The 16,354-nt window shown below is 37.4% G+C and overlaps 1 protein-coding gene across 3 annotated transcripts in view; it reads left to right on the top strand.

Moving 5' to 3' along the window:
• Positions 1–1,062: 1,062 nt before the first annotated feature.
• Positions 1,063–16,354, top strand: part of LOC131539678 (potassium voltage-gated channel subfamily A member 1) — a 35,620-nt gene continuing 20,328 nt past the window's right edge. For 2 of the 3 annotated variants that reach the window (XM_058774367.1, XM_058774365.1), the window contains exon 1: positions 1,063–3,849. In XM_058774367.1, coding sequence (XP_058630350.1) covers positions 1,199–2,842 — 1,644 coding nt within the window. In that variant the 5' untranslated portion in view covers positions 1,063–1,198 and the 3' untranslated portion in view covers positions 2,843–3,849. Of the gene's footprint in view, positions 3,850–13,152; positions 13,233–16,354 lie in introns of all 3 variants that reach the window. The other variant, XM_058774366.1, reaches the window with a different exon arrangement.

Below are 16,354 nucleotides of genomic sequence, written 5' to 3'. Positions count from 1 at the left end.
AATTGGTAGCTGGTAGTACAAAGTTTTTTTTTGTTCATGTAGGGCTTAAAATGTGTGTAATTTCATATTACTTGACGCAAAATGTCTGTGGTCCATCATGTGAGAATAAATAAAGTGTTGGTCCTGTGAGAATAAAGTAAAAATGGCCATCAGTTTTTAATTGATGCACCTACACGAATCATCCCTGTAATTCATCTGTGCTCAGTTAGTTGAATATGTGCACTGTCTCTTAAAATAAAGTCAGAAAATCACATATTCAAACACACACAAGAACTTACTGTGGTGATGCAATTTAGACCGAGGCAAAATGTTGTCAACTCATGTGTGAATGTATGCTAATTTAGCACAGAAGCCAGAAATAAATTTTATGAAAAAAGAACATTTTTAACAGAGATTATATTAAAACCCTTTGCAAGTGATGACAATACATTCCATTGTCTATAATTTTTTTTTTTAAATGTGTATTTCATACATAAATGTGTAAATAAAAAGCTTATTGAGCATGATGAAAGAAATATAACCATTGCCTATATGTTTCAGATTATCTTTTATTGATGATTTTATTTTAGTAACCCTTTTATTAACTGTGGTGCTAAGGGTTTTACATGGTGATTTCAATTCTTAAACCAGTTTTACAAATATGAATATGTGCGCGCGCGCGTGTGTGTGTTTGTGTGCGCGTGTGTATAAATAAATAAATACATACATATATACATGCATACATACATACATAACCAACCAAGTTGGGTTAGGAACTTTCTCTCCACACACAATTCATTTCAGCGAAATGGTTCGCTTTAATGATTCAGATAATTTGTGTGACGCGGGGATTTGCATCTTCTTATTACAGATACATTTAGTTTTACAGTGTTGTTTATCACTATATGACTTGGTTTCCACCCCATCCACCACAGAAAGTCCTCATCCAGTCGAGTGATAGGCTACACCAACGCTTTGCGAATCAGTTCAAAAGAATCTGTTCAACAGAGCCGAGTCGCCTGGGCATCACTCCAGTACTTACGCTCAGCGCGCACACTTGTATTTACCAGAGTGATGGGAGGATGTTTGGATTGTACACATCTTTATCCGCAGCAGAAGAAAAGAATCTAGCGGCAAAGAAAACGAGTGTGGATATACGAGGGACTTTTTGTTTTGAATTCTACAGGTCTTTTATTAATTAATATTTAATGGCTTGGAAATGGAGATAGCTTTGGTGAGCTTTGACAAGCGGGGTGATGGAGGCAGTGATGGAGAACCCTACCAAAACCAAAACTCGCTGGATCATCCACGCTTGGTCCACAACAAAGAACTATTCTCGAGAAGTCCACAACAGAGCTCATGGAAAATGAACGACATGAACAACACAACGATGGGCTCCACTGAGAATACGGTGGATTATTACAGTCCCCATTTGTTTGATGAGGACATTCTGGACATGGATATGGACCATGAGAACAACGAACGGGTTCTTATCAATATCGCAGGACTGAGGTTCGAGACACAGTTGGGCACTCTGAACCAGTTTCCCGACACTTTGCTGGGAGACCCGGACAAGAGAATAAAGTATTTTGACCCCCTCAGGAACGAGTATTTCTTTGATCGCAATAGACCGAGTTTTGACGGAATTCTTTATTTCTATCAGTCTGGCGGGAAAATCCGACGACCTGTCAATGTGTCAATCGACGTGTTTGCAGACGAAATCCGCTTTTATCAGCTGGGAGAAGAAGCAATGGACCGCTTCCGCGAGGATGAGGGCTTTATCAAAGAAGAAGAGAAACCGTTGCCACAGAATGAGTTTCAGAAACAGGTATGGCTCATCTTTGAGTACCCTGAAAGCTCTAGTCCTGCACGAGGCATAGCTATTGTCTCCGTCATAGTCATAACCATCTCCATCATAACTTTCTGTCTGGAAACTTTACCCGAGTTTCGCGACGAGCGAGAGCTTCCAGTGACTAGTCGCGCTGTCAATGGCACTCAAGAGCGTCCATCCCTCACCTTCAGCGACCCGTTTTTCATCATTGAAACCACCTGCGTGATTTGGTTCACCTTTGAGCTCTTTGTGCGCTTCTTCGCCTGTCCTAGTAAGTCTGAATTCTCCAAAACTGTCATGAACATCATTGACATCATGTCTATCATGCCTTACTTCATCACCTTGGGCACAGAGCTTGCAGAGCAGCAGGGCCAGGAGCACAATAATGGCCAGCAGGCCATGTCACTGGCCATATTGAGGGTCATTCGTTTGGTTCGGGTGTTTCGCATATTTAAGCTCTCTAGACACTCCAAGGGGCTTCAGATCTTGGGCCAAACTCTAAAAGCCAGCATGCGAGAGCTGGGTCTCTTGATCTTCTTTCTTTTCATTGGTGTCATATTATTCTCCAGTGCTGTTTTCTTCGCTGAGGCAGATGAACCCGAGTCTCACTTCTCCAGCATCCCAGATGCCTTTTGGTGGGCTGTGGTGACCATGACAACAGTTGGATATGGTGACATGAGACCGGTGACTGTGGGGGGGAAAATTGTGGGCTCGCTGTGTGCCATCGCAGGGGTGTTGACCATTGCATTACCGGTGCCTGTAATTGTGTCCAACTTCAACTATTTCTACCACAGAGAAACTGACCAAGATCAGGCGTCTCTCAGAGAAGAGCCTAATAACGGTGGCCCTTCAAACTCATGTGATGAACTTCATGGGTTGAGGAAATCATCAACCTCTAATTCAAAAGATGGAGAGCACAATGAAGAAACAAACATTCCAGTTGAGAAGACTAACATGAAAGCTAACAGCAGGATGGATATTAAACGCTCCCTTTATACGTTTTGCTTGGACGCTAGAGAAACTGACCTCTAGGTTGCCCATTTCTACCCCATTGCACTACCGGTGCCCGTCATTGTTTCCAACTTAAACTATTTCTATCTCAGGGAGACTGACCAGGAGTAGGCATCTCTCAGAGAAGTGCATAGTGGTGGCCTTTCCAGCCCGTGTGATGAACATGTGATTCAACATGTGTTGAAGAAATCCTCAAGCACAAGAGATGGAGAACACAGTGTGGAAGAAATATGTTTGAGAAGACCAACATTATAAACTGGATATTAAATGCTCCCAAGAAACAGAAACTTCTAGGCCATCCATATCCACTAAGTTAATGCACCCAAATTCTGTATGATCCAAGGATCATCGCACTGTTAAAATCCTGGAAAGTTGCAGTTATTTTTTTAAAGCACACTTTAATCTGTTAATCTCCTGGGCATCAGCAGCTTTTAAGCATTACTTTTATAATTTCTTATTCAGAAACACACAAAATAATGCTAAAAAAAACAATTATGTAATATATTAAGAACTGCTGTGATGCTTGGATGACAGGCCTTAACTCTTTAACAACCTCTTATGTTGTTCATTGTTGCCCAGTGATTCAACTGAAAAGCCAAAATAGGTTTTCTTCTTTTAAAACGTACTACTTAAAAACAAATGTACATATTTTTGTAAAATAATTATTTGGTCTTTAGGGTCTCAATCAACACCACTTTTGTAGTTAGTTTAAAATACTGTTTATGTGTTGTTTGTGGCTATCAGTATTTTATAGCGATATTTTTTTTCACTCTCAAATTTAAAACTCAATGGTGTATGAAATCTAGGGAGCACTTCAAGGAAAAGAACTTGTTTGCTTATGAATTCACAACGATAAAGCCTTGTCAACTCTAAATCACATCACAGAGCTTTCCTGAAGTTTGATGCAAAATGAATTCAAGCAGAAATGTGTACAGGAGAAGGAAACCTTAACAAAAGACTGAACCATGATGATCTACTGAAGCCAGAGGAGAACTTTATGATGATCCAATGATCCATTTTCATATAAGGTCAGTCTCCATTTAAATTCTTCAATGTTTGTTTCATATGCTTTCAGTGCATTTCTTTTCTTTCTTTTTTTTTATTTATGAGTTTGACATTTTATTATACTAAATTGTAACCACAATTATTGCACATTATACATTTATACACATTTGTGTTCATGGTTGTTAATTTAACCCTAATAGACACAAAAAATCATGAAGTTTATGTACCGTTGTGTAAAAACTGTTAACCCACATTTGCATCATATCATAACATCTAAATGAACTGTTGGAATTATTGAATTATTCAAGTCAGAAAGAAACTAAATTCTAAAAAGTTTTAAAGTGATTAGGTATTCACATGCACGTTTTCTGTCTTTGTTGGATATGCATTGCATGATCTAAAATTCATAGAATTAGTGTGTCTTCATATTTATTCTTGTTGAGCTGTCAAATGACATAGTGGAGAAAATAACAGCCAGTGAATTTGTGAGTTCATTTCCATTATTAACACTGAATGAACCTGTATGCAAGTGCTAGAAGGAGAATGAATTAGTATTAGGTGCCAGGATCTAGAAAATAAGTGTGTGTGTGTAGCAGGGGCGATCACAGACAAGGTTGTGCTATGAGGAGTGACATATCCTGTTTCACAGAGGATTAGATATGCCCGTTATAGGTTATATCACATAACCTTCGAGAAAGTGTGTGAGTGTGTGTACTGCATACTTGTTTTGGTTGCTTAGATACATAAAACAGCTGCAACTAGACAGTGGGTAATGTAGGTCAGGACCGACAAGAATAAACACTTTGATAGCAATAAAACATTGTAAGCACATCAAAACGGCATGTTGTTAGATATGTTACTGCAAGAAGTTGTTCATCTGTAAGGTTGCAAACACGCTCACTGAACTGAGCCCTTCATACAATAGTGTTTTCGTTAATTACACAGTAAAATGTGAAAGTTGTTGCAGCAGAGCCCGTGTTTAGACCCCTTGGCTTTTCGTCCATATCTGCAGTATTAGCTTAGACATCATCAACTCCCTCTATCAACTTCCTGTTTCAACAGAAAAAATTCCCCCCAAAAAAAAAAAAAAAATGTAACGTGATTTCCTGTTACTCTTAATCATCTTTTCTTTTTTTGATGTAGTCAAGTTTATTTAGTCATATTAAATATTTTTGACATAATAATAGAAATTAATTTTCATTTAGATGTTCCCTGACATGTCACATTTACGTTATTTTACAAAACATTTTCTGGAGTGCAATTTTTAATGCACAGTCTCTTAGCCAAATTTCAACATGTAACACAAAAGTTGCGGATCAGTGCAGAGGCAGATCAATCACTTAACAGTCAAGCGATTGCCTGAATATTCCAGATATCATGAGGAATTAAAACACTTATATTGGTCTACAGATGACCTAAAATCTGCCTTCTAGATATTTTAGAAAACAAACCACATTAGATCCTCATACGCATGTGAGTTTTGAGTTTGCTTGTCCGAATGTCGTGGTGTAGATGAGTGTTAGAAGAGATGACATGGTAAGCTGATGAAAAGCAATCATCTTTAAGCTCCTGATAGTGCCTCGTGATGGCAAACATGTCATAACTGTCTGTTTTTGATGTGTGCTAGCTAATCATGTTATGTTTGGTCAGTCTAAGAGGACAGTCTAAGCTCATCACATCTTCGGCATCCATAGACCCTCCTCTTCAATCAAATATAACATGATTAGCATGATGGTTAGGCTGCAAATGGGGACAAATGTGACCAGGGCCCATATTCATCTTCATTCATCTAACATCTTAAGGCTAAAAGTAACTCATAACTCACCGATTTAGGAGAAAATCTTAAAAATAATGGGCGTCAGTCCTAAATGTAGGACTCCTAAATTTTTGCTCTAAGATTATTTCACAAAGCGTTTTAGCACTAAAACTAGCTCCTAAATCTGTGAAACGTTAGGAGTAGTGAAGAGGAGCCCTAAGTCACTAAGACTAAATCAAAAACTATTCCTAAAATGGCTGTTGCCAGCAATCTGCCTCGGAACGTAAACATTTTAGAAACATTTGATGATAATGAGCTTTTAAAAAGGTATCACCTTCGGTTTGGGAGATTATCCCAACTCCAAATTTTCCTTTGATTATATCTGTGATTTCATTAACCAGTTGGGCAAGAAATAACAGCTCTTCCTGCGTCCAGTTTGGTTTTCTTTTTCGTTTGCATGTCTTACTATCAGCCATGATTATTCTTCTCTGTTAATTAAAAGGCTGTTTAAATGCATATCCACTAATTGTTTACGAGAAGCATACATGTAAGAGACTGACAATTAGCAGCTGAACATATACTTGTTTAATTAATTAATTTCACTTAGCCTGCATTTTAAAATCTTGATTTGAATATGGCAACATAATATCGCGCTCTACAATATTTCTATGATCAGCTAATCACTGTGTGCATAGTTAGTAAGCATGCCGACATCATCCACAGCAACGAGGTCAACCCCGCCCTTTACTCTTAGCTTAAGACTTCTCTCTATTCCTTAGTAAAAGTTTGTCTCAGCAGCTTTGTGGATAGGTTTTAAGACAAAACTCTTAGCTAAACACTTTTATTGCTATTTAGTGGGGTGGGGGGAAAAAATCGATACAGCATAGTATCGCAATATTTTCCGCGGTAATACTGCATCGATACACAGACGTCGAGTATCGATCTTTTATTATACTATTTGGTAGAATAATAAAATCAATTTCTTTACAGTCCGCTAGATGGTAGTGTTAAATTCTTTTTCTGGTGAGGTCAGCTTCAGCTTCAGCATGCACTAAATTAGTAAAATAAAGATGGTGGCATCGTGGAAAGTTATCAGGAAAGCCCCATCTGCGTTTAAATCAGATGTAAGTCTATGTTTAATTTAATTTAAATTTAACTGTAATTTACTTTCAAAAGCCCCAATTGCTGAAGGGTCTGAACAACTTTTTTGTACTAGTTCAAGTTGCATTGTTCAAAATACCTGTAGTAGCACAGAAGTGTATACCTGTTTACATTTAAAGGGGTCATATGATGTTGCTAAAAAGAACATTATTTTGTGTATTTGCTGTAATGCAATGTGTTTATGTGGTTTAGGGTAAAAAAAAAACCCACAATATTTTCCACATGCCTTTCTGAAACGCGCCAATTTTTACAAAGCTCATCGTTCTGAGAAGCGAGGTGTGCTCTGATTGGCCAGCTATCCAGTGCGTTGTGATTGGCCGAATACCTCAAGCGTGTGACGGAAATGTTACGCCCCTTAACGTGTTGTGATGCCGTGGCCCGGCGCGACGAGTCTAAAACAATAAAACCCACTATAAACGAGGCATTTGTTGCATTCAGTGAGGACATAATTACTGATTATAATGACTCATACGGTCTTTTTACGTGTTGCGCCACGCCGTGCCACATAAACATAACACCATGTCTGCATTTGTGATCGGAGAAACGACAAACAAGCACTACTCTACACTGCTCAAAACTCGCGTTTGAATAGTCAGTAGCAAATTCTTTAAATAAGCAAAGTACTTACAGGCTGTGAGTCAGAAGCGCCAGACTGTCCTTGCAAAGTTGGAATTGCCCCACTTTATAGTATTCACATCACAGCCATTCATGTTCACATTGTAGGCTACTCTCCCAGGTTCAGGAAATAGTCCTCTGTAAAATGTGCTGCACTCACTCGAATATTTGCATTGTACTGTTCTGGAACAGTGTTGTAAATATAAATTAACCACTGATTTCTAGTTGTGTACTCATTTGGAAGGCCAAACAAAGTACTTTCGCTTTCACAACGTAACACACAGTGTTTCCACGACATGGCGGCGGCAACAACAATACTACAGCGAGAATAATAGTTTTGCCTTCTTTCTTTGCGTATACGTTTGGGCGGTGTTATGCAGCTCTTCCCACTCCGTGACGTAGACATGTGGGGGCGTGGCAGAGTCTTATCTTTTATAAAGAATATCTCTTTGGGTTTGAGACTTTAATCTTTGCAACTTTACAGATCTTATCTATGCACAAACAGCTTGTAACACTCCAAAGATTAAAGGAAAGCAGGAAATCGCATCATATGACCCCTTTAATTAAGGTGGACTAGACTAGACTGTAATACAAACAATTGAGTTTGCCAGGTGCATACAACATTTATGACAGGTTTTCATGAAAGTGTTGGTCAGTTTGTCTGCTTGACAATCCCATTTTGCACTGCAGCAATACAATTGAAGTGAGATAAACAAACTGAGAAATGTTATTTTTTAGTTAAAACAGATGTTGCCATAATTTGAAGTTGGAAAAAGGTAATAAATTGCAATATATTGCAGACTATTGCAAAATATTTAAAATCGCAATAATATTGTATCGTGAGACAAGTAACGTGATAATATTGCATCGTCTACTGTTTAGGAGAACTCTTAGTGGTAAGATAAAATGTTTTGTGAATATGGGCCCAGGACCAGTATTTCAAAGCAACATTCGCTGCTACACTACAAAAACAGCACAAACCTTTGCCATTATAGAGAGATGAATAACATATTGTATTCTGGCATAACCGTTTTTTATTTATTTTTTTACTGTTGCTTTACAAAAATGTTTGAATGTAATGGATTGCAGAGCACTCAGGCATTTACAGGTCACAATCAATAAACAACAAATTAAACAGACATACTATATCAAATAGCTTATCCATAACACAATTGAGTGCTGCAGTGATGATTTATTGTTGTAGACCAACCAGGAAGTTAGCGTCATCCTTGTTCCCTCAACAAAAACCCAAAAAATGGCAAGTGGGTTTTCCTAATGTATGATATGCTGTAGAATGAATAGATGATTCATTCATTCGTTCATTCATTCATTCATTCATTCATATATATATATATATACTTGTTTTTGCAAAGTGTTTTGAGCTACAAAATATTTCATAGCATCACTGTAGGATTATAGTGAGAATATTAGTAGAGCATTTAACGCAAGCGTTTATTTACATATAATTTAATAGATTAATATTTACTAAATTAATAGATTTTTATACTTTCTAAGGCAAGCATGGATGGTGTTTGCATGTGCAGAACTCTGTAAAATGATGTAAGAGTATTACGAATCGTTTTGAGAGAGTTGTCAAATCGTTGTTATGGTGTTCTTAATGTTTTAGCATGTTGTTATTGCTACAATGTTCTGGGTGGTTTAGCTTGAGAGTTTTAAGCCACTTCCTTTACTTAAGTATAACTCTGTTTTCATCTGAAGGTAATGTCTCAATGTTGAAATGCCTCAAGGATAGAAAATTGTCATCCTGGCTCAGTTTTCTGGTGTGATATCAGCATAAATTGGTCATTTTGTCTCAATTCACAGCCAAACATCTCTGTGTTGATGAATTAGTATTTCTCTCTCTCTCTCTCTCTCATAGTCTGTTCAGTCAAATACAACAGTGAAAGTGTGATTTCAGCACCACAGACAGCTCCATAAATTCTAGCACAGCTTGTAAAAGTACACAATTCATTTAATAAAAGGATCATTTTGAATGGTGGACAGCCATCATATGACAGATGAAAATGGCATTAGACAGGCTTTATCTAAGTCTTAACCTCTTGCCATTTTCATTTGAATCAGTAGCTTAACTGATTTGTCCAGGTGAAATACTCTTTATGACCCACATTACTGTGTGTAAGAGTAGAGAATTCTGTAGTTTTGTGCAGCTCAATGGACTGCAGCTATGGAATAATGTTGATTTGAACTGAAAATAGATCATTTTTAAATGCAAAAATCAGTTATAGTAGTCCACTTTCCAATAAAATAATAGAATTAAATTAAATAAATTTACTTACCTTCATGTCACTTGAGTGGAACACAAAGGGAATTTTTTTTTTCTCCGTACAATGAAAGTGAAGGGTGAACATGACTGTCAAGTGAGATTTTCCGTGAATAAGTAAAATGTTGTCTTAAATTTCAGTACATTCTTCACACACAACTATTATATGAGTTAAGATGTCTAGTATACATCGATTGAATACAATAAAACTAAAAAAAAATAAATAAATAACTAAAATATAATAAAATACCTAACTACATAATACTACTATTGTATACTACTATAGAAATTGCAACAAAATTAAAATAGAAATATAAACTTTTGAACTGCGGGTTTCGTCTGGTCAGAGGAGAACTGGCCCCCCGACTGAGCCTGGTTTCTCCCAAGGTTTTTTTTTCTCCATTCTGTCACAGAGGGAGTTTTGGTTCCTTGCCGCTGTCGCCTCTGGCTTGCTCAGTTGGGGACACTTAATTTCTAGCGATTATCGCCGATTTGATTTGATTTGATTGCACAGATAATATTTAAACTAAACTGAGCTAGACAGTGACATCTCTGAATTCAATAATGAAATGCCTTTAACTGAAAATTTAAAATTGAGTGTTTAATCTTATCATTATACATTACTGACACTCTATCCTCTAATTTGATACTGTTAAGTGCTTTGACACAATCTGTATTGTTAAAAGCGCTATATAAATAAGGGTGACTTGACTTGACTAGTAATAAAGTACACGTATTACACGTCATACAGACTACTTTTAACTCTCTGCTGAGAGTCTGCTTTTGTGTTCTATAAGTAAAAAGTCAAACGTATTTGAAATGACTTGAGGGCAAGTGAAAAATTACATTATTTTTGGGTGAAGTATCATTTTTAAACGTGTTAAAAAGTATAGAGATCATCCACTTAGAACAATCCACATTTTTTATTTTATTTTATTTATTACTGAGGAACAAGGTGAAGTTATGCTACAAATGCTGTGAATAGAGCTTAACTTGTATTGAACCCAGAACAACCTTTTAATCTTCCAGAGGTTAGCAAATGATTGACTCCCAAAAGAACAATGTGACTTCATTTTAAGAAATGCAGAAATAACTCTTTTATTAGATAGAATTGACAAGCAGTGTGATTCTCATCTCCCTCTCACGTCAGTATGTTCACAGGAAGTGTCACATGCAGTGAAGCTGGCAGGATAAATCAGGTTCAATCTGGCAGAAATGCGCTGCTAAACTACAGCCTACATCAGCCTACAAAAACTGTGAGGACGGTTAAAAGCTGTTATAGAGTTATTGGTAAATTACTAACTCATTTGACATAAAATAGATATTCAAACGAAAACCTTTCTACACACAGTATTTAAAACTTAAATGGCCATGTCAAACATGGCTCAGCTGGGAACACAAATAAAACTACATCTACTCATATTTTAGTTTTCATGGGAATTAGAAGTATTTTTTTTTTTTTTTTGTTATTGTGAGTTTAAGACCTCTATGCAAAAACCCTCTTCTCCTGTGGAATAACTTTTACTTTAAAATATTACTTTAATTTAAAAAAATGGTTACCTTTACTAGCATATTCTTTTAATGGACAACAGAAGTAAATTGCATTGCCATTATTTACAATTAATAAATTACAAATGTTTTATTTCAATTTAATTTGTTACATGTGTGATTGCATTTAGTGTAGAATTAAAGCCATTGGTTGTGTTGTTGTTAGGGTTTGTGCTAGAGACAGATAGCTTATCCTGACATGACTGTGACTGTGTTATCTTGTCTATCTAATAAAAAAAAAAAAGGCTTGAAGCAACAGAACCATTCTGGGTCTCTTATATAAGCGGCCCTTCCTCTCTGACCGCTGCTCACAGAGAGTAAATGGCCTTTCAATTAGACAAGAAAAAAGAGTGTCTTAAAAGGCAAGGAAAAGTGATATAGAAGGGAGCAGATTTAACCTCATGAGCTGAGTGAAAGTGGATTAAAATATATCACTTCAAAAAATATTATCTTTGACATTTTCCTTCTGGTTTTCATTTTGTTTTAAGACAAAATTTAGCCAACTGTATTCTCATTTTATTATGTTCCTCTACACTCTAAGAAAAAAGTTACAAAATCTGTCACTGGTACAGCACCCTTTCAAAAGGTACAAATATGTAACATTTAGGTACTAATTTGTACCTTTAAGGTACTAAAATGCACCTTTTTGGGCTAAATAAGGTACAAAGGTTGACCTTTTGAAACGGTAGTGCCCCAGTGATAGCTTTTGTACCTTTTTTTTCTGAAAGTGTACACATTTACATAATACAAAATAACAAGGACAAACAAACATACATACAACAGCCAATAAAAGTCCATTTGTAAGACCAGGTGTGTGTGTGCATTTTTGTGACAAATGAGGACATAAATTTGTATAATGACAAGGGTATGACATAGGTATTATAAGGAGAAGGTGACTTTTCAGGACATTGCCCCATGTCCCCACTTTTCAAAACGCTTATAAATCACACAGAATAGAGTGTGTTGAAAATCTGAAATAGCACAAAGTTTCCTGTAAGGGGTAGGTTTAGGTGTAGGGCAATAGCACATACAGTTTGTACAGTATAAAAACCACTTTTCACAAAAACAAACGTGTGTGTGTGTATGCATCTAGGTGTGGGGGTGGAAGCATATCAACCTAAGAGTTTCTATAAAAGAATAATATAGGGGGCTGGCGGACAAGGAAAAGGGTGAATGATAATGATTGCAGTTATCGTATAGTTAGCAGCAGTAATACTAATACTATTATAACTACTAACACTAATAATAAAAATAATACTAGCCATAGTAATATTAAATTGGTATATTGCCTCTGGTCCCCCCGTGGCCATGGCCAAATTTAGTCCACAACCCCCATTACGGCACAGCGGGGTGCCAGGTATAGAAGTGGTTAATCACTATTTTCAACACATTTTACTTCTGCATTATATTGTATTTCTGAGTAAAACAAAATATTCAATGTGAGCAAAATACATGCAAATTTAATATCATATTCATTGTGTTTTTGTTTAAATGATTGTGGTCTTAATGCATTTTTTACGGCATCCAGAATATTTCTTTCAAAATAAGTGATAGCAGATTTGTATTTTTTGGACTCCACTTTTTGGACTGTATTATTTAAAGACTCTGTAGTTTATTTTAAATTCTCTAAGGTTAAGGTTTCTCCTCCTGTTTGGTGTTTCCTGGTTAAGAAATATAAATTCAGAAATTACTTGCATTTAATATATTATCAGCATGAAACAGCTTGACACTCACAATTGCATTAGATTTTATTAACAGAAACTGGGAGTGTTGATTTGTCAGAATTCATTTTATGATTTCAAAATGTTCTTCAATAAAAACTATAGATATTTAGGAGAAAAAAATTACCTTAGTGTACATCTTGATTTTTTTATTTATTTGTCCCATTCCTGACTACAACAAAACAATGGGATTACAGTTCAATGCTACTGACAATTTTGAATGTTAATCTCTTTATTTGTATAGATTCTCTGTCCCTCTGCACATGGTCGTCTGAATCAGTTTGATAAGGTCAAAGGTCAGGGCTGGGACCTCTGAGTTGGCAGGTAATATATTAATTTAGCAGACATGTTTATCCGAAGTGAATTAAACTCAAAATATACTTCCGCCATTCATGTTTCACAGTGGCCCATGCATTTTCCATGACACACACATTTCAACTTTTGTGTTCAGTGTGTTTGATGTACACTTTTGTAACGATCACTCACTCATTCATTTATCATTTACTTTTATCTGCCGTCAGACTATCTGAGATGTCATTATTATAAAGTGTAGCTATGGGTTGCTTCTTGCTTAGGATTTGATTGACGGACTGGTGTGACAGCGAGCTTCAAGCTTTCTAACCATATCTCTTTTTACCTTTATGTTGCAATTATTCTGCTTATTGTACATATAAAATACAAGAAGCACACACACACACACATTACATTTACACTCAGCACAACTCTCTAAACATCGGATTGATTTGAATAACTTTAATGTACTTGAATTATGCATAAAACACTAGGAATATACAAGTATCGGATCAGGACTCGGTCTCGGCATATACTCAATATTCAATGACTCGGATCAGATCAGGGGCACAAAAAACTGAACGGGACATCCCGATACATGGTCATTGTGTTTACTTTCTTGGGAGCGAACCACGCATAGTCAGCTCTGGAGGGGGCTGGCTCTGTGCATTCTGAAAGTCTTCCGATGAGGATGCCCTCCCTTTGAAGGCCTGATGCCCTGCTTTTCCTCCTAACCTCTTCGACAACACAGTCAGTTCTGTCATTGAGGTTGGTTTCAGTAGGCCAGAAATCAAGCAACGGCATTCCAGAGGTTCATCCCTTGTAGAACCCAGGTCCTGGGGGCTGCTGCCAGCTATTTGCACTACCAACAGCAGAAGGAGAGTATTTCTCTTTGAGACTCCTCGTCCGAGGTCTTATCAGGGAAGATGGATCTGAGGGCACTCATTCTCTCTAAGAAGGCTATGGGAAAGAGATTCTGATGCCAGAGCACTCAGGTCTCTGAGGGCAGGCCCCTCCAGGGGGAAGTGGTCCACACCAATTCAAAGTGTTCCTTTAAGAAATCAGTCTGCATAGTACTCAGGAAGCACCAGAGGTCAGTCAGAATGATTCCCTTGAGACTTTTTGGCAGTGTGGAAAGCTTCTGCCAAATATGTCACCATGGGGCCTGCGGACTGTAGAAAGGGGGTACAAAAGTAGTATCTCAACTCCTTCGCTTCAGTGGGGTGCTGTCTATGATGGTCAGCCTCAAGAAGGCTCAGGTGCTGGATCAAGAAGTTTGGTTCCTCTTCTCAAGAGAGTCTGTGTTTTTTTTACAACCCTAACTTTGTATGTTCCAAAGAAGGATGGGGGTAGGGCTGCACGATATATCATTTCAGCATCGATATCAGTTTACTGTCTGTGATTTGTCGCGTCACGCCACGCCACATCCAGTGTAGACAGCATCTGATTATAATGGGTTCTGTAGTATTTTGTCATCCGGTGTAGACACGGTGAGAGCCATGCAGATGGACGTGAACACAGAATTCCGTTCACTTCAGCGTCTATTTGTGCCTGAAATGACACACACGTGCGAAATTGTCAAAATGCATGTCTCTGCAGGTATCCTTGTAAACACAGTGGCTTATGGCTTAGAAGGTAAATAATTGAGAAAGAAAATGGTTGTGTGACAGTATAGTGGTTCACAGCAGATTAATGTTCCTTTTGCTTTCTATGGCATGAATGTTAATCAAACAACAAAACACATAGAGAAAAATCACTTTTGTAGCTTTAACACAGATTTATTGGATTTAATTTATACAGTGAAGACTATGCAGTGTTATTTTACATTTGATTATTCAATTTCTGTACTTGAATACTGTTAGACTTACCTGAAAAATATGAAGGACTGTTTATTTCATTTGTATCTTTGTTCTATTATATTTATCTGCTTGTAATTTGCTTATTTTCTATGTTGATTTACTCAAGTAAAATCACCTCAATCATTGATTATGTTTTTCCAAATAGAGCTATTCAAATCTGGTGATTTTTTTTTTTCATATCGCTATACTGTATATCGCAGAAAAACTAAATATCACAATGTGAGTTTTTTCGAATATCATGCAGCCCTAGATGGGGGATAGCATTCAGTTTTAGATCTGCGTTGTCTGATCTGTTCTCTGAGGACATACCTATTCAAGATACTAACGCTGATGATAATCGTGGCTCAAATCAGGTCCAAGGACTGGTTTATCACAGTAGATCTAAAGGATGCATACTTCCACATATCCACAGCACAGGAAGTATCTCAGGTTTGCTTTAATGGCTGAAGCGTACCAGTATCAAGTTCAAGTTAGGCCAAACCAGTTTCAGAGACTGCTGGGACTCATGGCAGCTGTGTCAGCTATGGCAGACATATATAAATGACCAGGGAGCTCTGGGGCACCTTATTCGCACCTTATTTGCAGTCTTGCACACCTGATCTTCCTATGGGCTCAGGGCAAGCAGGGGCTGAGACCTGGGAGACTCCACCTGGAGGAGGTTCGGTTGGGCAGAAGGTGCATCTCAAGCGATGACCCACTGTCCGCTCTGGTTCTCCCTAACACAGGCATGGCCAAAGCAATGTGTGCATGCATTTCTCCTTATCGAGCAATCACGATTTATCACCTCCAGCCGGAGATTTGGAGGCTGTGGGTTTGACCCCTGAAGGGGACCAGCTCCTTAACTTTGGTCTCTGAGGTGGTTGAATGAGCTCTAGGGCTCCCCCCACAAGGAAACTATACAACCCTAAAGTGGAAAGTTTTCACTTTGTGACGCAGCGAATGCAAATTGGACTTACTCAATCTAAGCAATGATATATATCCGACTCCACGAGATCGAGGGAAGTTAGCGAGGAATAGACCAACTTTAAATATTTTAAGTGGAACACAGCCCAAGTAGAATAAGCAGATATTCTTCTTTATTCTTCAATTTTCGTCAATTTTGTCTTCAAATCTCAAGATCATGACCCAGTTCATTCAGTTTTTTATGAATGAAATGTCTTGTTCTGTGCCACTCTGAGTTGGGTTTAGCAAATGGTTCAAATAAAGGGGCGTATTTGTTCAGTATGTTCAAACTATGAAATGTCCTTTCATCATATGCTGTATGTTCATGTTAGTCAGTCTTTGAAAGCAGGAATG

The sequence above is a fragment of the Onychostoma macrolepis genome, chromosome 04, assembly GCF_012432095.1.
Source record: "Onychostoma macrolepis isolate SWU-2019 chromosome 04, ASM1243209v1, whole genome shotgun sequence".
In the NCBI taxonomy this organism is placed as follows: domain Eukaryota; kingdom Metazoa; phylum Chordata; class Actinopteri; order Cypriniformes; family Cyprinidae; genus Onychostoma; species Onychostoma macrolepis.
The sequence above is the reverse complement of the archived record's forward strand: the minus strand, read 5'-3'. Positions and strand labels throughout refer to the sequence as shown.